Below are 25,210 nucleotides of genomic sequence, written 5' to 3'. Positions count from 1 at the left end.
ATATTTCTTCATCTAATTCTCCATTTAAGAAAGCTGTTTTTACATCCATTTGATGTATGTCCATATTATGTATAGCAGCTATAGCAATTAACATCCTTATAGATGTAATTCTTGATACTGGAGAATAAGTGTCGAAATAATACAACCCTTCCTTTTGCCAATACCCTTTAGCAACTAAACATGCCTTGTATTTATCAATAGTACCATCGGCTTTTAGCTTTCTTTTAAAAATCCATTTATATCCAATTGGTTTGTTACCAGGTGGTAAATCAACCAATTCCCATGTATGGTTCTGCATAATGGATTCTATTTCGCTATTAATAGCTTCCTTCCATAAAGGAGCCTCAGGTGAAGCCATAGCTTCCTTATAAGTTTGTGGTTCTTCTTCAGTCAGGAAACTCACAAAATCTTGGCCAAAACTTTTTGGTGTTTTTGTCATCTTTCCTCCTCTAGGTTCCAAGTCTTTTTCTTGGACAGCTGAAGAGGATGGTTCATCAGGATTTCCATCAAGTACTTTCCTCTTATTTGAATCGGACCTCTTTTCTTTGTAAGGAAAAATTTCCTCAAAGAAATCAGCATCAACAGATTCTATAATTGTGTTAACATGTATATCAGAAATATCATATTTAATAACTAAAAATCTATATGCAGCACTTGTGTTAGCAAAACCTATGAAAACATAATCAATAGTTTTAGGTCCAAGTTTTACCCTCTTTGGTAAGGGTACTTGTACTTTAGCTAGGCAACCCTACATTTTCAATGTCTTGTATGTAGGAATTCATCCTTTCCACACTTCATAAGGAGATTGTTTAGTCTTCTTATGTGGAATTCTGTTCAAAATGTGATTTGCAGTAAGTAAGGCTTCACCCCACAGATTGTGCGGAAGCCCAGAGCTATTCAACATGGAATTTATCATATCCTTGAAAGTTCTATTTTCCCTTTCTGCTACACCGTTTTTTTGCGGTGTATATGGTGCATTGGTTAGATGTATAATTCCATGAGTTGTACAAAAATCAGAAAATGTAGTGGACTCATATTCTCCACCTCTATTTGATCTAAGTACTTTCACTTTTCTATCAAGTTGATTCTGAACTTCTGCCTTGTATGTTTTAAACATCTGTAAGGCTTCATCCTTGCTATGTATAAAGTATACATAACAATACTTACTGCAATCATCTATAAATGTTATATAATAATTTTTCCCACCACGAGTTGGTGTGGATTTAAAGTCACAAAGGTCACTATGAATTAATCCAGGTAATTCATTTGACCTTCCTTGAACAGTTTTAAAGGTTTGCCTAGAAAACTTGGATTCTGTACAAGTTTCACACTTATTATTAAAGTCAATATCAAATTTAGGCAATAAACCTAGATGCATCATTCTATGCATAGATCGATAATTTATATGACCTAATCTAGCATGCCAAATATTTGAAGACTCAGCAAAGTAAACGGAAACCTTATTTATATTATTAAAAGCATCATTGCCAGTTACATTGAGTTTGAACAAGCCATCAGCAAGGTAACATTTTCCTCCAAATAGCCCTCATTTGGTTAGGATGAACTTGTCAGATTCAAATACAAGTTTGAAACCCTTTGTTGAGGCCCAAAAAAGTCACGGGAAGCCCAAAGACGTTATAAGCCCAATATAACATATAATATTGGTCATGCATTAATCTAAGCTGTATTTTGGGAATTAATTTATTAAATAAATATAGAAATAATGTGCATGCCATGCCAAGCCAATAATACATTTTTCATATGTCAATCACCTATCAAACTCACATGAACCCAAGTCATGTGGTTTACGGGGCTTGCATGAGGGATTGTGGTGTGGAAGGTTACTAAGGTCCACAAGGCCCACGGAAGCTCTTGGATAATGGAGGCTTTGGGCTAGTTACTTGGGAGCACCAAAGTCCAAGCCCCTTACTTAGAGTTCTCCAATATGGGTGAGCAAATGAGATATTTTTCAAGCACTTCCTTTTACCCATAGGAAATAGTTATTTTCCAAATGCCTAGCTTTACCCATTGGAAACAAGTCATTTCCAGCACTTCCTTTTACCCATAGGATTTAATCAGTTTATGGTACCTAGCTTCACCTACTGGAAAATAGCATGCCCCAGTGCTCCCTTTTAACCATTGGAAATAGGTTGGTTCCAGCACCTCCCTTTACCTATTGGAACTCAAGGAAAACCATCACCCTCTATAAATTGGGAGGCATTTGCTGGGCAAAATCTACCTCTCTTGGTTGCTGCAAGCTTCTCAGCAATCATGAGAACTCATCTTCCTTTCTCCATTCAGCTACTGCAAGCATCCTAGCAGCCATCGACCAACATCTCTTGGTTTCTTAAGCACCTCAGCAACCATCAAGCCACTTTCCTTCTTCCCTTTAGCTGCTGCAAGCATTCCAGCGGCCATCCCAGCCAATCCTCAACCATCACAGCCATGTCTCCTACTTTCTCACCCTTGAAATCCATCTCCTCTATAAAGCCTCACCAAGCATAACTCCAAGCTTTTCCTTCCTTCCAAGCTATAAACACCATAGCCTTCAAATCTCAAGTTTTTCCTCCCATCCTCCTTCTCTTGAAACTCTTGAATCTATAAAGCCTCACCAAGCATAATTCTAAGCTTTTTCTTCCTTCCAAGCTATAAACACCATAGCCTTCAAATCTCAAGATTTTCCTCCCATCCTCCTTATCTTGAAACTCTTGAATCTATAAAGCCACACCAAGCATAATTCTAAGCTTTTCCTTCCTTTCAAGTTATAAACATCATAGCCTTCAAATCTCAAGCTTTTCCTCTCATCCTCCTCTTGAAACTCTTAAATCCCCATAGCCATAGCCACAAACAACAAATTTTCAACACCCAAATTCAAGCATATCCAACACCAAGCCAAGCATATGCATATTCTCATTTGCTAAACTTGTGGGTCTTTAGCTCCCACACTCCAAGCTCTCATGCCAAGCTCACACAATCTCAGTTCAACATCATGTTCAACTCTTCGTCAAGCTGCTGGAAACGTCAGTGCAAAACACGCAGCCGATGGAAGAAAAACAAAGTACTCCCTCGGGACTTGCTTCTCCCTCGGGATACTTTGGGCCTAGTCCTCCCTAACTCAGAAAAAGGGGCAACGAAGGCTTGATCCGCCACTCTATGACGGTCCAAGAATCAACAAGCCCAGATGGGCCTTCCGACGGAAAAAGACCCCAACATTCTTGCTAAGAATAGGGCCAGACACTAAGTTCTTCCTAATTTCAGGAACATGCAGCACATCCAAAAGGGTTAAAACCTTCCCAAAAGTGAACTTTAGCAGCACACTACCCTTGCCTTCAATTGCAGATACAGAGGCATTTCCCATGTACAGTTTCTCACCACCAGAATTCTGTTTATAATCAGTGAACAGATTTCTGTCACCACAAATGTGCCTAGTAGCACCTGTATCAACCCACCAGTCCTTAGTATCAGGAACCATATTGGTTTCAGACACTACAACCACAAAATCCTCATTGACTTCAGTCACGTTGGCCTGAGGATTGGTTGGATTTTGGTCTCTTTGGTGGCGGCTATCTTGTGCTTTATGCCCTGATTTTCCACATACCTAGCAAGCGCCTTTGATTTTCTTGAAATCCTTGCCTTTTGGTGCATGAGGATTGGCATAATTCTTTGCAACTTTCTTGCCCTTGTTTTTCTGGAACTTTGGCTTTGATGTCTCAACGACATTGGCTTTGGCTTCCATGACAGGCACTTCACCCTTGTCACCTTTCCTGTGATCCTCCTCAACTTTAAGCCTCAAAATCATATCCTCCATAGACATCTCTCTGCGCTTGTGCTTCAAGTAAATTTTGAAGTCTTTCCATGATGGAGGCAGTTTCTCTATGATTGCTCCAACCTGGAAGTGTTCATTAATAGAACACCCCTCTGCAAGCAAATCATGGATCAGAATTTGAAGTTCCTCAACCTGTTTAATAACAGTCTTCGAATCAACCATGGCATACTTGAGAAATTTGCCAATCACGAACTTTTTGGCACCATCATCTTCTGTTTTGTATTTTTTCTCAAGTAATTCCCAAACTTCCTTTGCAGAATTATATGACGAATAAATGTCATACAGAGTATCATCAAGTCTGTTAAGGATGTAGTTTCTACATAGGAAATCAAATTGTTTCCAAGCCTCAATGGTCATCATTGTTTCCTTGGACATTGGATTTTCTCCCGATTTAGGAGCCTCCTCTCTAACAACATGTGCCAGATTCATGGTTGTGAGATGGAACAACATTTTCTGTTGCCATCTCTTGAAGTCAATTCCCTTGAACTTCTCGGGCTTCTCGTCATGAGGATTCTTAGTCACCCTATTCACAGGCACTGATGATTGTGAATCCATCGTTTACTATTTTCAGATTGTTAAATAAACAACCATCAATGACTATATGTTCGGTTCATTTTTACACATGATTTTTCATGTTATTCACCTATTATTTTGAGTTATTTCTTGACATTTTATAGCTTTTTACTTCCTTTTTGTGTTTTCTTAGATTTTACCTTGGTTAGAATGAAAATGAGCTAAAAGTGCATTATTGGTTATAAATTCTGATTTTGTTCATTTTCGTAGGTCAACTTTTTGGCCTTGGATCAGAATGCTCCAATGCTCGGATGGGGTGAAGATCTTCATGAAACTTGTTCCAATGGATGTTAACTACAACATATCCAAATTTGAGCTCCATTGGACAAGTTTAGCCTATCCAACTGATCCTATATGTTACAGCAGCTCTGGAAATCCGAAGTAGGCCAGTTTTTTACCTCCATAATGTTATCTTGATTCTTCTTGTTACCATAACACTTGGTAACAAGAAATTACTTTGGTTGAGAGATATTATCTGAAACAAAGAGCATCTTGGTGAAGACAATAACAAAAGAGCCCATCATGGCAAGGAGACAAGGCTTAAGGCTTTAACAAAAGTAATTGTTTTATATTAAAAGATATTTTGGAAAAGCTGGAAAGGAGGATAGAGGAGTGCAAAGAGCATCAGCTATTGCAATCAGATTTATTCCATAATTTTTGCAGAGACTTTGGAGCTGGAGATGAAGCTTGGAGCTAAGGAGCTCAAGGAGGAAGACAAGGGCAACAAAGCAAGAAGTGGAAGAGATTTCCACCATTGAAGACCTTGAGCTCCCATGTTCACAAAATCTGTAACTTCTTTCTAGTTTTGTTTTGAGTTTGTATTTGAAATAAGTATGAGGAACTAAACTCCATAGCTAGGGGTTAGGTTGAAGCCCTAAACACGAATACCTTATTGTTTTGATGCTTTGAGTGTATGAATTTCTAGATGTTGTTGATGAACCGCATTCACTAATTGAATCTTATGATATGTGTTTGCTTCCTTTGCTTAATCACCTTAGGTTGTATGCATGTAGCTAAAGTTGAGAAGTTGTGTAAGATAACCAAGAACATAATTTCTAATTAGCAACAAATGATTGAACTTGTTTAAGTGAGCATCATGTGAATTGGTTTCTTGACAACAATTGATGAATTCCAATTCACCAAATTAATCTATCCTTGATGTGTGTTTTCCTTGATTGATTACCTTTGAAAGCATGCTTCTTGAGGTTGTTGGGATTATGTGTATCTTCATGTTTTCCTAAGCAATAAATGGATGAAGTAAGAATCATCCATGTGAATTGGTTTCTTGAATACCTAATGTAAACACCATGCTATTAGGATTCTTGTGATGTTCATATTCTCTTTGAACTTAATGGGTTCTCCTTGTAATTGAATCGAAGTACGAACCATACCTAGGTTCGGTTATGGGGAGGGCACAAGTATTGTAGCACGAACCATGCACTTTACGTATATTAGAGAGAATCAATGCGTCTTGAGCCACGACCCATGGTCTTGATTGCGAACATCTTCATCAATACATTTAGAGTTCATCACTTGAGTATTCATGAACTTGGGTAGAATTGTTTAGGGTGGATTCCGAAACCCTAGTGTTTGTTACTTGGTACTTTCACATTTTGATAATTCATCTCTGCCATTCTCATTTAAATTCAAAGTCCATTTACTTTCATGCATTAGAATTAGGTCACTTGAACCAAAACCAAACCCCCCCCCCCCCCCCCCCCCCAAAACTGTGTGTGTGTGTGTGTGCGTGTTTGACACGTTATGTGTCTTTGTCACTTATTTTATTTGTTTCCATAATTGTTTTGGACTTTTGGTCTACGCTGTGTTCTTCGTTTTTGTGTGCTGAATCCAACCGTATAAAGAACATGAAATTTGGATAAACGGTTGGAAAGTTATAGGCAAAACACTGGACAGAGGTCGAAACTGGAAAAACAGAGAAACGAATCTGCCCAAAAACGACCGGTCGTTACTGTTCAGACGACCGGTCTCACATGAATCTGTCCAAAAACGACCGGTCGTCACTGTTCACGACCGGTCGCACTGTTCACTGTTCATGGCACTGTTCACAGGTGATAAAGTGGTGATAAAATGTCGATAGAAAATGCTGTTTGTGTTTTTGTTTAGTTTTCTTGTGTTGTTTCATTTCTTTTACACTTCTTTACTCATTTTTTGTTTCCATTTTGCATTTGTGCATTTGTGGTGTGTCAATTAAGTGTTCTTTACGTACTCAAATTAGAACTTATAGGAAGCCGACAAGTTCTTCGTGGGATCGACCACGTACTTACATAATCTATACTTCAATAGATTCGTGCACTTGTGGGTATTTTTAATTGGTTTTTTGCACATTAATTTGTGTCCTCTTAAGAATGCAACACTATATAAAATAATTATATATTAACAATATATATATATATATATAAATCAACGAAATTGTATTTATATGAAACTGTAATTCAGAATACAGTAAACAAATAACAAATGAAACTGATTTGGATTCGAGATAGAGGCTTGCATATTTGATGCAATGTCCTAAAGACAGTAATTTCACCCCTTCTCGGTGCTTGAAGTTCTACAGGTGACTGCCTCCCAGGATTCAACTATCTGTATTATAAGCCCTAGCACTAGGACTTAGAATCTGACGAACTTTGTTTGTTTTCCTCTCAGACATTGTGAAATGCGTGTAGAATGCTTTTTCTGTATTAAACAAATGAGGCTTTGTTTGATTTAAATAAATGTCTGAAACCTTATCAAAAGAGTCACAACTGTTAGAAAACAGTTATTTAAACTAATCCGAATTAATAAAAAATTATTAATTTGAAACTAAAAAATTAATTTAAATATGAAAGGCCCATCTTTTTTACAATTAAATATTATTTATTATTTATATATAATATTTAAAGCCCAAATCGATTTTGAAGCTCAATTGGCTTCCACTTGGCTCAACTTTCATTTACTAAGTGTGGGACTTCCACACTTATAAAGACCTCACTCTTTCTTCTTTCTACCAATGTGGGACAAATGTTCTTGAATTTCATTCAAACTTCCATCATAACAACTACAATGATATGACCAGGAATCTCTCTCGCTCTTCAAGTCATGCAACTTACTTTGGGTTTGAAATTGAAACAAAAGATGATTAACCAGTTGATATGTGTGAGGCTTCTGGATACAAACTAATAACAAGGTAACCCCGCCCATTGGAGATATAAAGTTGTTTGGTAACTGATTTCAATTTTCAAGTTTTTGTTTTCACTTTTCTTGCTCCTTCCTCTCATCCCCTCTCTCAATCTCATCCTCAGTCTCATCCTCACTTTCATTTTCCTCTACACTCTAGCACAAAAAACAAAAATTGAAATGGTTATCAAACGGGCCATTCATTTTCAGTTTTTCATTTTTCATTTTCACTTTTTTTGAAAACTGAAAAATTGAAAACATGTTTCATTTTCAGTTTAAAAAAATTTGAAATCTAGTTTTCAAAATCACCCGTATTTTTTAAAACAATGTGAAAGTGTTTTCATTTTTCATTTTCGTTTTTATTTTTTTTGTTCTCCTTTTTCATTCACTATTTTTACACCACCACACATGAAATGTACTCTAGTTATCAGAACTCAGTATTTGGGACCTCCCGACTTGGACTCAGCCTCTCGATTTTTGCATTCGAAAACAGACCTAATCCAAGCCTTGGAACCTCCAAATCCATAATTCACCAAAAAATTCTATAAACTCTTTGTAACATGCACTTTCATTCTACAATATGAAATTCACAATTTGACCCCAAAAAAATCCATTTTCGAGTTCCACATAAAACTGAAAATTGAAATCAGTTACCAAACAACTTTTATTTCGTTTTCACTTTTTACTTTTTTTTAAAACTGCAATTAGTTTCCAAACAAGTTTTCAATTTTTAATTTTTAAAAAATGAAAAACTGAAAACTAGAAATTGAAAACTAAAAACTGAAATGGTTACCAAACGGGCCCTAAGGGGTTGTTTGATAACCTTTTCACTTTTTTTTTAAATTGAAAACTGAAAACATGTTTGGTAACAGATTTCATTTTCAATTTACGAAAAAGTGAAATCTAGTTCTCAAAATCACCCTTATTTTTAAAAATAATTTGAAAGTGTTTTTAGTTTTTAGTTTTCTTTTTCATTTTTTTCTTCTCCTTTTTTATTCACTATTTTAACATCACCACACATGAAATGCACTCTAATTACCAAAACTCAATATTTGGGACCTCCCGACTTGGACCCAGTCGCTCAATTCTTGAGTTCGGCAACATACCCAATCCAAGCCTCGGAACCTCCAAATCCAAAATTCACCAAAAAATCATCCTAAATCCAAAAAATTCACTGAAAAATACTACAAACTCTTTGTAACATGCACTTTCATTCCACGATATGAAATTCACAATTTGACCCTCAAAAATTCTATTTTCAAGTTCCACATAAAACTGAATCAGTTACCAAACAACTTTTGTTCAGTTTTCAGTTTTCACTTGTTTGGAAAATTGAAATTAGTTACCAAATAAGTTTTTAATTTTTAATTTTTAAAAAATGAAAACTGAAACATAGAAATTAAAAACTAAAGACTGAAAACTGAAATGGTTATCAAAGGGCCCTAAATGTGTAGTTTTTCATGCGAGGTTGATAATGGCTGCATTATCAACGCCCTATGCATGCATATGGAATTATGAATATATGTTGATTTCATTGCACCGATGGAGAATATTTTCACCACAGTTCTCTCTACTTCTTCTTCTTTTACTATTGTTTTTAGTTGGAACAGAAAATCAAGTTTGACGAATCCGACATTAAAAACTTGGTATATCTTCAAGCCATCATCAAGGAAACGCTGCGTTTATACCCAACAGGGCACCTCTTGGGACCAAGAGAAGCTCTGGAAGATTGCACTGTAGCCGGCTACCTCATTCTTGCTCGTCTTCTTCATGCATTTCAGTTTGAAACCCCGCTGGGCAGTGGCGGAGCCACCTAAGGACCAGTGTGGGCTCAGGCCCTCTCTCATATTTTTATTTTCTCATATTTTTACTTATATGTGTTACTATATGTTGGCTTCCTGAAGTAAAAACTGTAAAAATTCATGTTTTTTCACCTTCTCTTTCTCTTTTGATTAACTTAAGCTTTGTGAATTCCCATTTCCCCCATTTTACATGTCTAAGTAGGGCATCTTAATATTGGGATTTATGAACATTTTTTATATTTCTTCTCTATGTTGAAGTATAAATTATTAAATTTTGAGTCTTTAATAGTGTAGATGATGAGATTAATATTCAACCGTGTTAAAATATGAAATTCAGGACCATTATGATTGTAATAAATGGATAAATGATTAATCAATATGAAACAATATTATTAACTTATTAACTCGGATAGCGCGGGCTCCTATTCGAATTATTTGAATTTTTTTTTGAAGGGCCCTCTCTAATGTGAAATCCTGGCTCCGCCACTGCCGCTGAGTCAACGGATTGACATGACCGAGAGTCCAGGTTTGACCATTCCGAAAGCGACTCCATTAGAAGTTGTGCTCACCCCACGCCTTCCTGGTAAATAAGCTCTATATGTGATGAAGTGTTTGAGTAAGGAATAAAAATCTAAAGTGGGGAAATAGACACTTGGGTGAAAGTTTGAGGGGAATAATAACTTGGAATCTTATTTCTTAGTACTAATTGGCATGTTTGTCTCCTTTTGGTTTTGAGAGACTTTTAGTGCGGATTGATAATTTAATTAATGAGCTCAAGAAAGGCAAAAGTGAAAGTGCTTATTGCTAAAGCAATTTTGGAAGGATATCTCTTTCTCGGTGATTGCGGATTTGCGATGGTGTTGCAGCAGGTGGTCTTTGGGTGGCGCGGCTGTGGCTTTTGCTCAGATCTAGGGTTTTCTGTTTTTCAGTTTGGGCTTTTGTTTTTGGGCCTTCTCTGTCTGTTTGTACTTTACTGTTTGGTACTTTTTTTGTTTGTTTGTTTTGCTAGTGTTTCGGTTTTCCTTCACCTCTTGTAATCCTTTTCAATTTATTTGAATAGAATTACATTGAAAAAATAAAAATAAAAAAAAGCACTGCTTAATATTAAGTTGATGTTATCTTCTAGGAAAATTAAAAAAACAGAGTCTCTGCTAAGTTTAAATATATTGGTTTTTTGTCAAAGGAGATAAGTTTAAATACTTTCTTTTTTTTGTCAAAGGAGATAAGTTTAAGTATCAAACGGTCAAAAGATAATCTTCAATATGAAGGTTATTTCATCACCTCAGGGGTACTTTTCCCAATTGCAGCGATGACGTCAAATTCTATTAAAATAACCCATTTTCTTGTCTGATCAGAATTTTCCCAAAGTAGTGACAGAAAATTCGCAGTTTGCTTCCTACGCATCAATTATTATATTGAATGAGTCAAATGTATTTCTGAAAATATGAATTATCTTATAGAAAATAATCCTCATTGGCCCTCTTTCAAAACAAACTTATGAACGCTGGCTTGAATGTCCCACGAAGAAAAAACACTGATATCGACTATAAATAAGAACTACTGCAGAAGTGATAGCTACCCTCAACCTTCCCTTTGCAACAATGGAGTTGTATCTCCCATGCCTAAACACTGCCATAGCTGGAATCCTAGCCATACTTTTATTTTCCTACTTTATCATAAAGAGATCAAGCTCAGCTACCAAAGCCAAGGGTCCTAAACTGCCAAAAGTTGCAGGCGGGTGGCCTCTGTTAGGTCATCTTGGCCTATTCAGAGGATCTCAGCTTCCTCACATAGCTTTGGCTTCCTTGGTTGACAAGTATGGACCAGCCTTCACCATCAACATTGGTATCCACTCTGCTCTGGTGATAAGTACTTGGGAGATGGCCAAGGACTGCTTCACCACAAACGACATAGTTGTTTCCTCCCGTCCGGCTACGCTAGGAGCTAAGCACTTGGGCTACAACTTTGCCATGTTCGGGTTTACCCCCTACGGTCCATACTGGCGCGAAATTCGCAAGCTCACATCCCTCGAGCTACTCTCAAACCGCAGGCTTGAGCTACTGAAAAAAGTTCGAGTATCAGAAGTGGAGATGAGTTTGAAAGAGCTGTACACTTTATGGACCAAAAGAAAAGAAAGCTCGGGGGAGCTTTTAGTGGAGATGAAGCAATGGTTTGGGGATTTGACTCTAAATGTGATTTTTAGGATGGTTGCTGGAAAGAGATACTTTATGAATGGGAGTTTGAATGAGGAGAAGGAGGCAAGGCGGTGCCAAAAAGCCATGAGAGAGTTCTTTCTTTTGGTGGGATTGTTTGTGTTGGGAGATGCTGTTCCTTGGCTTAGTTGGTTGGATTTGGGTGGACAACAGAAGGCCATGAAGAAAACTGCCAAAGAATTGGACAGTATTGTTACGGAATGGTTGGAGGAGCACAAGCAGAAAAGAACTAAAGGAAAAGATCAAGATTTCATGGATGTGATGCTTTCAGCCATCGATGGAGCAGATGTTGCTGGCTTCGATGCTGATACCGTCATCAAAGCAACATGTTTGGTATATATGTTATTTTATTTTATTTTTTTTTACAACGACTTTTTTCCGTCATATTTCAACTCAGCACCTGGTCCAACAAAGTCGATACTGTATGCTGCTGCTAAACCAAATGGTTATTGGCTAAATTTCTTTTATTAATCAGCAAAATTTTGATTGTGCAGAGTTTGATTGCTGGAGGGAGTGACACAACTATGGTGACCCTGACGTGGGCACTCTCTTTGCTTTTGAACAACCGTCAAGTTTTGAAGAAAGTTTATGAAGAACTTGATCAGCAGGTTGGCAAAGGAAGACTGCTGGATGAGTCAGATATAAATAATCTGGTGTACCTGCAGGCCACTGTTAAAGAAGCAATGCGTTTATGTCCAGCTGGACCACTCTCAGGCCAGAGGGAGTTCACAGAAGACTGTACTGTAGGAGGGTACCATGTTCCAAAAGGCACATGGCTGCTAGTGAACCTGTGGAAGATCCAAACTGATCCACGGGTTTGGGCCGACCCGATGGAGTTCATTCCAAAGAGATTTCTCACTACCCATAAGGATGTTGATGTTCGGGGTCAACAATTTGAGCTGATGCCGTTTGGCAGTGGTAGAAGAGCATGCCCTGGGATAAGTTTTGGCCTTCAGATGACACTTTTAACTTTGGCTAGTTTTCTTCATTCGTTTGATGTCACGACTCAAGAAAACACACCGGTTGATATGACTGGAAGTATTGGACTTACGAACATGAAATTGACTCCTCTTGATGTCCTCGTCAAACCACGCTTATCTCCTAATTTGTATGATTAAATAGTTGACAGTGAGAATAAAATGCACATATGCAATATATGTTGTGAATGTGTTAAACTAAACAGTTCCAGTTTATAAATTCCTCTACTTTTGACATGATCCAAATAAGGCCTTCTCGTATAGTGAATGGCCTGAACCTGGATTAAGGCTTGGGCTTATACCTGATTTCCTGGTTGAGATACCTTCTGGAGGAGACCTGCACACTTCGAACAGTTATCAAAGCATGAGTGAACTGGGATTTATCAAATGGATGTAGGGCATTAAATACATGAAATTTTTTGAAAAGCCTCCCTTGTTGCTCATAGAGGGATTCGAATCCCTCCCCCTTTGTCAAAGGCCAAGCGCCTTATCCATCTCGCTGAGGATGTGTTTGTGATTATATTTTCGGCGTGTAATATTTATAACGTCTTTAAAATGTCTGCAAGCTAACATTTATTATCTAGGATAAATTTCGATATTGAAAAAAACACCAAGGGGATTCGAACCCCTCCCATTTTACTCCTTCAACACCTTAACCACCATATCACTTATGTTTTTGTGAAAATATGCTAAAATATTTATATATATATACATGGTTTTGTTTTGATTATTACATATTTTCTACACTTACAGTGTTTGCCAGCTCACTATATAATCAACTTAAATCAGTTAAATCCATCATGCAATGCATTTCCTTCCAATTTTTTGTGATAAACTAATAGATAATTGATTAAATAAACATCCTACAAAGTTTCAATAAAAATTTTCAAGTTTTTCTTACAATTTCCGTGGTTTTTATTCAATTTTTATTGATATCGATAATATCCCGATATTTCCATCGACATTTCCGTGTTTTTGAACTACCAATATTTCCGATATCATCAATATTTTAGACATTGGTCTAAATTAATGACATTAGGGTCCTTCCAAGTATAACAAATACAATGATATGACCAAGAATCTCTCTCGCTCTTCAAGTCATGCAACTTACTTTGGGTTTGAAATCGGAACAAAAGATGATTAACCAGTTCATAGATACAAACCAATAACAAGGCAACCCCGACCATCGGATACTTTTTGGTCACTCAAAATTAGAGAAATCGTATCTTAATTATTACCTGCTGAAATTAAGGTCCAACCATTTGATATAATTAATATTAAGTTAATCGAATGTTCATAGTGGATTAAGGATTTAGTCTTTGAGATTGAGATGCATACCTCCACCAAACGTTTTTTATCCCAAAAAATATTTTGCCAACTAGAGAGAGAGATATACGTCCAATAAAAAAACTCTGTTGATTGTTCATTAATTTGACTTGTCTGCCACGTGGCGTTGAAGTTTGAATAATCTTCACAGCATGCTATACTAGCGGACAAACTAAACGAATCGTTTTTCAGAACCGGCTGCGGTGCCGTGCCGTGCCCTCCATTGCCATCATCACAATTCACCACCCACCGTTGAAATTTGGCACGTAAAAGCTCACCTTGCGAATTACCTTGAGCCACCTGAAATGCATACGTCACCCTTTCATTATATAATTTGACTAACTCTCTCATCTTTGTCCTGCTTAGCATTATTTAGAGTTTTTAGAGTCTTACATTTGAATTTCATATTTGGAGATTCACTATTATATTCAATATAGGAGCTCAAATCATAAAAAATATTCTATATGAAATGGATTTTAGAAACACACCCAAAACCCATTTATAATATAACAAAAAGGTTTCTAACTTATTTTAAAGGATTAATCATTTTATTAATCCCTAAACTTAGACCCGATTTGCATTTGAGTACCTCAATTTTCAAAATGGTTCCCGTGGTCCTTTAACTTCACTTTCGTTAGGACAAATAGTTCTGCCGTCAATTTTGTTAACTTTTTCAGTTAAATGCCAGGGCAAAATAGTATATTTATATTAAAACAAAAAAAATGAATAAAAAATCATATCTTTAAAATAACAATAAAAGAAAATCAAATAAAAAACCAACAAAAAAAAAATTAAGTTTGGGGGGAGTAGAAATCGGGATAAAGGGGGAGAGAGAGAGAGTTTAATTTTACTTTTTTTGTTTTTTAATTTTTTATTCATATTTTTATCCATTTTGATACAAAAATACCATTTTGCCCCTGTATTTAATAAAAAAGTTAACAAAATTAACGGCATGACCATTTGTCCTAACGAAATTGAAGTTGAAGGACCACGGGAACCATTTTAAAAATTGAGGTACTCAAATGCAAATTGGGTCTAAGTTTAGGGACTAATAAAATGATTAACCCTTTAATTTAAGTTAAAAACCTTTTTGTTATATTATAAATGGGCTTCGGGTGTGTTTCTAAAATCCATTTCATATATGATTTTTTTTATGATTTGAGCTCCTATATTGAATATAATAGTGAATCTTCAAATATGAAATTCAAATGTAAGACTCCCGTCAATCAACGAACTGCCATTGATTTATTAAAACAAACACAACCCAAAAACTCATTAAAAAAAAACCCAAAACACTTAATAGGGTATCAAAATAATTTAATAATCAAAATTAAATTCAATAGGGTCAGCTGTCTTTTTTTGGATTTTTTTTTAGTTTGTTTATAAAAATTAAATTGTGTAGAGTTTATTTATAGTTTTAGTGCTAAGAATGGGTATATAACTAATTATCTCTTTCATATTCCTATTGTTAAGTACTTTATTGCTTTTTTGTCCTATGTATTCTCATTTCATCCAAAGAAAAGAAGAAAAGAAACACATTGACAAATGAAATGCATAAATTAGTTGTATCTACTCTGATTAAGTCATATGTAATTTAGTTGTTTAGTTTACAAAATTATAAAGAAACACAAATTAAATTCATGCACACCGAATTTGTTTCTTCAATTTTTGTTTCACATGTCAATTACGATTCCAACTGGTCAAAAGATACATTATAAACTTTTAACAGTATTTTGATTATTTTCAATTTTCTGATGTTAATAAAAAAAAAATAGTCATATTATAATGTCGGTTATGACGTGATAAATGCATTACTTCCTTAGCGTAGAATTTTATCTATAATAATAATATTCTGTTCTATCCTCATGAGGTGGTATCGATATATATGAGCATAGATATCACGCCTATATAATACGTGTGACAGAGCGCTAGCTATAATAACACAAATGAAATTATCGTTCAACCAAAAACCATTCATTCTCTAGCTTTCTAAGTTTCCAATTACCAATTAGTTTCAATGGATTATTCTCTCCCTTATGTAAACTCTATCACTGCTTTTTTATTTACAATAATCATCGTTTCCTATTACTTCTCACGCAGATGGAGAGCTGCCAAATTAGCCCCAACTGAAGCCAAGGGTGCATGGCCGATATTTGGCCACCTTCCCTTGCTAGGAGGATCCACACCTCCTCACATCACATTGGCAGCCATGGCGGACCAGTACGGGCCTCTCTTCACCATCCGCCTCGGCGTCCATCCATCTCTGGTGATAAGCAGCAGTGAGATCGCAAAAGAATGCTTCACAACCAATGACTTGGCCTTAAACTCGCGTCCAAAGCTCGCGGTCGTGGATCACATTGGCTATAACTACGCCATGTTTGGGTTTGCACCCTCCGGACCCTTCTGGCGAGAGATGCGCAAGATTACCACCTTGGAGCTGCTCTCGAACCGAAGGCTTGAGCTGCTCACACACATTCGAGTCTCTGAAGTGACAACTTTCTTGCAAGATTTGTACAAAACTTGGAGCACCGCGGAGAGAAGGGAGAGCAATAATAGCGACGGAGTTTTGGTGGAGTTGAAGCAGTGGTTTGAGGACATGACTTTGAATGTGATTCTTAGAATGGTGGCCGGAAAGCGTTATTCGGTTGCTGCCGATGAGGATGAGAAGAAAGAAGCACGTAGGGTTCAGAGAGCATTGAGGGAGTTTTTTTATTATGTGGGGCTGTTTGTGGTGGGTGATTCGGTGCCTTATCTTCGGTGGTTGGACTTGGGTGGGCATGAGAAGGCGATGAAGAAGACTGCGAAAGAACTGGACGCCATTGTTGGAGGGTGGGTTGAAGAGCACAAGAAAAGGAGGGCAAGAGGTGATGCTAAAGGGGAACCAGACTTCATAGACGCCATGCTTTCTGTGCTTGATGGTGCAGACCTTGGCGGTTTTGATGCTGACACGGTCAACAAAGCCACAAGCTTGGTAATCAAACATATGCCTAGCTTAATCTATATAATTTAGCTTAATATAAATAATTAATAAAATAAATTGTACTTTTGCAGAATATGATTGCAGGAGGTAGCGATACCACCATGGTCACATTGACATGGGCAATGTCACTATTATTGAACAACCCTCACGTGCTTAAAAGAGCCCAAAATGAACTGGACACTGAAATAGGCAGACAGAGAGTTGTGAGTGAGTCAGATATAAGCAAGCTGGTCTACCTCCAAGCCATAGTGAAAGAAACGCTGCGTTTGTATCCAGCAGCACCATTATCTGGACCACGTGAGTTCACCGAGGACTGCACCATAGGCGGCTACCATGTCTCGAAGGGCACCCGGTTGATCACGAACCTTTTTAAGATTCAAACAGACCCTAGAATATGGCCCGATCCATTCGAATTCAAGCCGGAGAGGTTTCTGACCACCCACAGGGGTGTTGATGTTAAGGGATTGCACTTTGAGTTAATTCCATTTGGAAGTGGGAGAAGAGCATGCCCTGGCTTGGCATTTGGCCTTCAAATGGTGCAATTTACTTTGGCTAGTTTTGTGCATGCGTTTGAAATCTCCAACCCCTCGAGTGCACCGATTGATATGACTGAGAGCTTTGGACTGACAAACGTCAAGGCGACCCCTCTTCAAGTTCTCATCAAACCTCGTTTGCCTTCTCAACTTTATGGATAAAATGATAAAACAAGGATTTTTATTTAATTAATGGATGTATTTACTCTCAACGTTGCTATCCAAATTATAGTTCATAGTTATATTTCTTTTTTTTCTTTTCAATATAATGTTGTTTGTCCCTGTATTGTTGGTCTCTTAATTATAGGAGAAATTTTTATATGTTCCAGGTACACCACGTGGATGGTGTACCATCCAATGAACATATGACATGTGGAATTATTGTCTAACTTACTGTATTTCTTTTTATGACATGTTGCGGGCTGTATTGGAAATATTCCATATGTCCTCCTTCTATTGGATGGTACACCAGCCACGTGGTGTACCCGGAACACCCAAAAATTACTCTAATTATAGCCCAAGTGCAGAGAATATTCATACTATACTCTAATCAATGTAGCACCCACGATCAGCAGCCATGTCAACCATATTCTGCTTGATTTCCCATGCAGAACTAATACTAATACAATGTAGCTGTTGTGAGTAGTAATAAGATTGAACAAAAAAAACCAGTAACGAGCCACCGCCTAAAGTTAAATACAAGTAAACAGAGTGACAAATAGAGGTATACCTTTTGCATTTCAGACACAAAATATTCGGAGAGAGAGAGAGAGAGAGAGAGAGAGAGAGAGAGAGAGAGAATTTCTTTGGTTTGCCATTATACAAGTCATCCAAAGAAACCTTTAAGATATGCACCACATCTTCACCTTACTTCTGCCTTCTTACATGTGAAGGATAGTATGCAAAATCAGAACATCCACAAGACAATAATGACAGAAAAATTAGTGTGGGCTTAATTTCGACAAAAGTTACGCAAAATAAAGAAGAAAAACAGAACCCAGACCCAAAAATCTATAATTGCATCCTCACCCTTCCCTCACTTTAAAAGAAGAACGACAATCATTAATCAAAGTACGAGATTACACTCCTCAAACAAGAGATTCTGAATCAAAGCAAAATGAGTCAGCATATTGGCTATTCTATTACAAAATGAGCCCTCACTTCTCACACTATAACCCAGCCATAGTGAAACGAAAAATCCAACCCACAAAGCCTATTATAAAACAAATCCCAGAAACCTATCAATTGAGGGCATGTTTACGTATCAGTAATGGGTATGGGAGGAAAGGGAATGATTTACATTCCTGACTTCCCCTGCGTTTACTTGCAGTCAGGAATGAAAAAATAAGTGGGCCCCACCTCAAAATCCGTAATCGCATCCCCTCAAAACTAGGTATCAGATCAACTAGGGGGGAGTAGTCGATACGATTCCCATTCCTATTTTCTCTTATTAACTTCCAAAAATACCCTTACCAATTTACCATAATTCCAAAACACCCCGAACCCTTAAAAAAAATAAAAACTCACACCAAGAAATTCCAAGACGCTCCAACTTCTTTTTTCACGTTAGCGTTGCAGACACAACCTCCCAGAAGCAGCAACAACGCCTTGTGCTATGAAAGTTATTCTATCTATCTATCTATCTTCTTATTCTTCTTCTATCTTCTGTCTTCACATTCATCACAAAACAAAGTACGGTAATGGATAAAGACTTTTGTGGAGATTATATATCTGTTTTTTGGTAGTATGAAGATTATGTATTTAATCGTATGAAGATTATGCAGGTTATTATTATTTGATTGTTTACTAGTTACGTAGGTGAAAGATATATATTTATTGGAGTTTTTTTTTTCATTTGAAATTTGCTCTGGACAAAGGCATTATTAACATTATCATTGAATTGAGCTCTTGCTATTCATCTTGTTCAACATATTGATTCCTCATGTTTACACCGCATTACTGGTTTGCTACAGGATTAGTTTGGTCTCGTTAGCCAATTTGAGAATTATATATGTGCTGTGGTGAAAATGTGCAAGACATTTTAGTAATTAAATTAATTTGGATTCTGATTCATGCAAATTAGTAAACAATAACAATGGGAATCAACCCCATTCCTTTGCTAATTCCATATGTTTAGTAAACAGCTTAATGGGAATGATTATTCCCATACCGATTCAGTAGTTCCCCGATTCCTAAATTATCTAATTCCTTACTTTCTCCATTACTGATACGTAAACATGCCCTGAATACCAAAAGTCATATCTTAACACGCAATAATTTCCACCCAACACAACTACTCGAACTTTATAAATCAAAGAGAGAATTGATAGACTTATCTGACTTCGAGGTCTTGTAAAACATCGTTAGAAAATAAAACACCTAAAAATCCACATGAAGTTTTCCAAAAGCCTTTAAAGCCATAAACATTTAAACAGCTACAAAAGCTAAACGTAATAACAAGGGATGGAGATACGGACCTCAAGAAACTCAAGAAGTGAAGAAGATATAAGGGGGATCTCTACGGCCACCGACTTGAGTCTGAAGAGCGAGATAACAAAACCTCACAGGCAGCTTTGATTATAGCAAGTCTTGCTCGATTTTGGGCAAAATAGAAGCAGACAGAACATTTTGACCAAAATAGAGACAGAGGAGATGAAGGTGTTGGGCTGGATGATGGGGATTTGGAGTCGGTGTTGGTAGGGGACGATGGAGTTCTAGCAGAGGCAAAGGAGTAGAGTGAGACTCAGTTAGAACTTGCCGCTTGTACTTTGGTCTGCTGAGTTTGAGTTGTTTCCCTGTTCCCACCTCTTTCTTTCTTATTTTATTGACATGTGTCCTCACTTAATATGCCACAAAACACTGTCAACTTTGAATCAAATTATTTATAAATAAAAAAACTCAAAATTGAAGTAAAAGATCAAACGCAGCAGCCACTCCTCGGACCTCAACCGCCACCCACCACAACCACCCCACCCTAGTGGCGACAATCCCTTTTTATTTTTATAGATGCAATCATGGAGGCGTTACTCTTGAGACAAACAACAAGCCTAAACAGGACAGACTAGCCGAGTTCTAATCACCTTTGAGACATCATCAGCCAATATAGAGGTCACCCAAACAGGAGGAGTCGCAAAGGCATAAAATCCTAGGTCCACATTGTAGCTCCAAGAGCCAAGACAATCAGCCACACAGTTATTTTCTCTATAAATATGTTGCACCGTACAATTGTCAATATTCTTCATGGAGGCGTTGTTTAGACCTGGCAATATCATACGAAACACGATAACACGACACGAATTCGCAAAAAAATTTCAGTATTCATGTTCGTGTTATCGTGTCGTGTTGCTATCGTGTCAACCCGTTAGCCACACGATAAGCTAACGGGTCGTTTCAGTGTCCATTCGCGAAAAACACTAACCAACCCGTTAACAGGGGTAGTTTTGTAATTGTCTATTCTAAAATCCTTACCAACCCTAGCAATAGCATTCTGCTGCATTCATAATCATCTATCATTCCGCCGCACACTCACAGTAGTTCACTTTCTCTCTCTCTCTCAAAACCTCATCTTCTTCTTCTTCCTGCGATCTCTCTCAAACTTTCTCTCTGTCAATCATCATTTCTCTTCTGAGACTGAAATACTCTCTCAAGTCAAGACCTTGAAAACCAATTGGGAGAGGAAAGGAAGACAAGACTGAAACAAGAGATTACAGCTTTTGCAGCTGCTTCTCATCAGTCTTCAGCATCATCATTTCGGAAACAAGCAGCCCAGAAGACTACTGTAGAGAAGAAGCCACCGTTGGCTCCTTCGAAATCGAGGCTACCTCTGCGAAGAATTACCAACTTCATGCCCCCAGCTTTACCACCCAAAAAGCCCAGCTATACAACTTCTGTTGTCCCATCTTCAATGGATGGCAAAGAAAACATTTCCACAACATTGGCAGGAAGAAACCAATGGCTGTCAGACCTCCAACTACAACCTCGCAGATTATTTTGCTGTAAATGTTTAATACATTTTAAGCTTTTTTGGGAATTTTTTTTCTGCATCTATATTGTATTGTCAGTAATTGATATTTTTTTTTTGAAGATTTTAAAATATATTTTAGAAAAATTGTTTATTTTTCTTATCGTGTAAATCGTGTCGTGTCGTGTGATTCGCGAATTGTAACGGGTCGTGTTCGTGTTGAGCATTTCCAACCCGTTTTCTTATCGTGTCGTGTCGTGTCAACCCGTTAAGAAAAGCGGGTTGACACGAACACGACCCGAATACTGATAACACGACACGAATGCCAGGTCTAGCGTTGTTGTCTTTGGATTACATTGATTTGGGAATAGCCAGGCCATGAAGAATATTTGTGGGACATGCGAAGTACAACTTCCTTCAATTTTCAATCCTCACTCACACATCAGAAAACAAAAGTTTTCTTTTACTTAAAGAATTGGATATCCCTCCACCCCGGGAATGTCGAGGCAGAGGACGTGGTGAGGGTCTGGATCTGGTGTGGTGGTGCAGAGAGAGAGAGAGAGAGAGAGAGAGAGAGAGAGAGAGAAAAGGGGGGGGGGGGGGGGGGGGGAAGAGGGCTTGTTTGTTGAAATGAAGGGACCATAAAAGATGAAGGCATATATGTGGATTTGGATATGTTGCCATCGCTGCCTGGGGGTGGCAGTGGATGTGGATTTGGATTTGTTGAAATTATTCCATGCTTGTTTAATTGTTTTTATTGTCTTTTATGATATGAATTACTTTACAAATATATAATTTAATTTATTTCGTCATATTAGAAATATATAGTGAAAGTTGTGTTATGCATTAAGGCATCTCGTAGGAGTCCAATTTTGATCAAATGAATGGTTGATTTAGATTCTTAAAATACTAGTATTCCAATTGTTGTGATCAAATGAATGGTTGATTTAGACAATTAACCCTAATTACTATCCATGTTGACAGTTGGTTTCTCTTAATTAATTCGATATCCCCTCTCGAGCTCAAGCAAAAGTATTCTTAATTAACAACCTATTATTTATCGAGCAATGGATTTAGAAAATCAAGAAACCATTAAGTTATATGAGAACCTGCAAGAAAACTGCATGAGTCATGTTAGTCCCTCTCAGACATTCATTCAAGACATGGTATTTGTTAGAAGAAGCAAACACCATCACAGGACCCGCCCCGAATTCCTTGAAACCCGAGACAAATCCTGTGGGAATTTTTCGACATCACACCGATGCCGGGCCCACATACTAAGAACCGAGACTTTCTACCGAAATTTCGGCAGAGTCTCCCCTAAAATTTGGCTTTCCCCAAAATTTCAACATGCAAACAAAACACAGTTTAAAACACCAACTGGTAGCATGCACAAGTTAACATCATGCAATCACATAATAGGCCTCCGGCCTTCAGATAATTCGAAACAGAACCAACAATCACATCGAAAACCACATCTGAATCCAATCACACACACAGAATCGATCAAACCTTTTAAACACAATAATATTTCGCGGCTGCACCTGGTGAGACCCCATGCTGCCTACGTACCCTTGGACAAGGGATCAAGCCACACGTAGTTCTCATCAACAAACCACAACTATTTAAAGCAGAATCAACGATACACTTCCGATTTATCACCACTCCAAACCTGACAAAACATCATGAACATATCATCAATTTCTTCCCTTTATATCAATTCAATCCCGCAACCATACCATATCCACGGCGTATGTTGCCGTACAACACTTCCCAATCTAGGGCTCAAGCATTCATACATGTACAAGCTCATAAATCTCAAACTAGAATCAAAACCACATATACATATGTGTAATATAATAACACCCACCTCTCACCATCATCATGTACCAGGGGAAACAATCCAACAGGGGATTGTTGACTAGCTCACACTTATCCGGCCTCAAACGTCCATGTGGCTAGGGATGAGTCGTCCAACTGGGGGACTGACACTCTAACCCAGCACGTACGGACGAAGAATCAAGACTCGTACGCCTAGAACCGTCCTACGCGCGCAGACTACCCAATCAAGGGTCTACAGCGACATCCCGTCAAGGATGCCCCGGGTTCCGTCATATTCATACCATATCAAATCCATATCCATTTCCATGTATCCCAGTGTCCATAACCACTGTTTCCAAGTATCATCATCCAAGGGGGGAGGTACGTATGATGGTGGAGTTCGTAATCCTTATATAAATATTATAAAGTAATATTCCCTTCCTTAATCCAATTTTTCCCAAGGCATCGTATTAAGAAGACATCCGAAGGGCCTGGACAAACTCCGACGGGCCTGGGCAAAATAAATCTCCAAAGGACCTGGGCAAACTCCGACGGGCCTGGGCAAAATAAATCGCCAAAATAAATCTCCGAAGGGCCTAGACAAACTCCGACGGGCCTGGGCAAAATAAATCTCCAAAATAAATCTCTGAAGGGCCTGGACAAACTCTGATGGGCCTGGGCAAAATAAACTCTCAAACATAAAACCCATAACCGGGGAGGTACCTAAGATAGTGCTAACAACACTCAAATTAACATTCTAAGTACCCCATACAAAATCAACAAGGATAGTACTTTCTCAAATATTATATATAAACTCAAGACACTCGAATATATCAAACCCACAAATATTGCAACTACTTTACAAAAATAAAGAATTCAACGATTAAATATAAACCGAATTTAAATAAACTATTAAATTCAAGAGCATAAGATTTCCATCACAAAACCATAAAAATAATCTCATAGACCCACATAAATCAAATGACGGTCAAGACTCGTCCAAAAGGGTCGTTCTAGTACTCCTTGAAGAGTGAAACTACCTCGGAAGACTCATAGTCAACCGAAGGTCAAACTGCCCAAACTTGGTCAACCAGGCCCACGAGGCCCACGACCTGCGTTTTACGATCCAAACGTTCCTATGGATTCCACAAGGTTTAGGAAACATGTCCTACAAATTTGGTTCAGATTGGACGGTCGGATCGCTCACGATCGCACGATCGGACGGTTATCGTAAAACACAAACTTTAAGTTATTGAATCGGAACATCCGGGACTCCGATTCACGTTCCATGAAATCCTAAACGATCCTAGGAATTCCTAAATCAACATATATTAATTTGAAAGCGATCCAATGGTTCTAACATATCGAACCCGGAATTCACACAATATGTAAAATCCGTTTGGGGTTCAAACGTTATCCGAACTGAGATCCGTAAAATCCTACACGCTCGTGACAACCAGAGAATTGTATTGGGACAAAATTCCCCTCTGATATTGTGCCCACGCGTCGTCACACGCGCTGGCAGCTCGTGGGTGCCCAAAGCGATATCGCATCGCCGGAAAATCTCAAAATCTCGGGCCAAGACTCCTAACCTAGGTAATACACCTAATTTGGAGTCACTTTTGTTCTTGGACATACCCCAAAAAGTCGACGGAAGTGGCCGGAATCGCAATCCCAACACCGGCAGAATTTCAATTCGAAAATCGACTTGCCTACGCTAAAAGTTGAAGCAATTCTACCCAACCAGCAGCTAGATCAGGAACAATAGGTGGAAATCCATACCTTACACGTCCAATTTGGTGGAGAAATGAGGGAGAACGAGCAGCTGGAAGTTATGTCAAAAACCAGCGCGTTTTTGGCAGTTTTCCAGCGAGATTCCAGCGTCTCCAAGGGTAGGGCTGGCCGGGAAGGGAAGAGGGAGTGGCGGGGGTGCGATCTGGTCTGGTCCCGTGGCCAGTGGCTGTCAGAGATGGCAGCTGTGAGGGTGAGTGGCGGCTGGAAAATTCTGAAGGGGAGGGGGGTCG

General features: G+C 38.0%; 2 protein-coding genes and 1 long non-coding RNA gene across 3 annotated transcripts; 2 read left to right on the top strand and 1 right to left on the bottom strand.

The window, feature by feature from the left end:
- Nucleotides 1–10,841: 10,841 nt before the first annotated feature.
- LOC110751860 (cytochrome P450 CYP82D47-like) lies at nt 10,842–12,768 on the top strand. Its single transcript, XM_021952392.2, has 2 exons — nt 10,842–11,921; nt 12,083–12,768. Exons 1-2 carry the CDS (start codon nt 10,977–10,979, stop codon nt 12,704–12,706), a joined length of 1,569 nt encoding a protein of 522 aa, XP_021808084.1. The 5' UTR covers nt 10,842–10,976; the 3' UTR covers nt 12,707–12,768.
- A 3,140-nt stretch (nt 12,769–15,908) lies between these two features.
- Nucleotides 15,909–17,646, top strand: LOC110762618 (cytochrome P450 CYP82D47-like). The gene is made up of 2 exons (XM_021965270.2): nt 15,909–16,862; nt 16,943–17,646. The coding sequence occupies exons 1-2, from the start codon at nt 15,909–15,911 to the stop codon at nt 17,564–17,566; spliced, it is 1,578 nt and encodes a 525-aa protein (XP_021820962.1). The 3' UTR covers nt 17,567–17,646.
- A 5,086-nt stretch (nt 17,647–22,732) lies between these two features.
- LOC148297940 (uncharacterized) lies at nt 22,733–25,210 on the bottom strand. The gene is made up of 2 exons (XR_015832840.1): nt 24,969–25,210; nt 22,733–23,037 (listed from the first exon to the last, which is right to left on the bottom strand). It is a non-coding gene; the product is annotated as an uncharacterized LOC148297940 (long non-coding RNA).

Source organism: Prunus avium, chromosome 1 (assembly GCF_965620075.1).
Source record: "Prunus avium chromosome 1, drPruAviu1.hap1.1, whole genome shotgun sequence".
In the NCBI taxonomy this organism is placed as follows: Eukaryota; Viridiplantae; Streptophyta; class Magnoliopsida; order Rosales; family Rosaceae; genus Prunus; species Prunus avium.
This window is presented reverse-complemented; position numbering and strand designations above follow the sequence as displayed.

Coding starts and splice junctions, on each gene's coding strand:
- LOC110751860 (XM_021952392.2), top strand. CDS start 10,977: ATGGAGTTGTATCTCCCATGCCTAAACACTGCCATAGCTGGAATCCTA. Junction 11,922..12,082: donor TCATCAAAGCAACATGTTTG/GTATATATGTTA, acceptor TTGATTGTGCAG/AGTTTGATTGCTGGAGGGAG.
- LOC110762618 (XM_021965270.2), top strand. CDS start 15,909: ATGGATTATTCTCTCCCTTATGTAAACTCTATCACTGCTTTTTTATTT. Junction 16,863..16,942: donor TCAACAAAGCCACAAGCTTG/GTAATCAAACAT, acceptor GTACTTTTGCAG/AATATGATTGCAGGAGGTAG.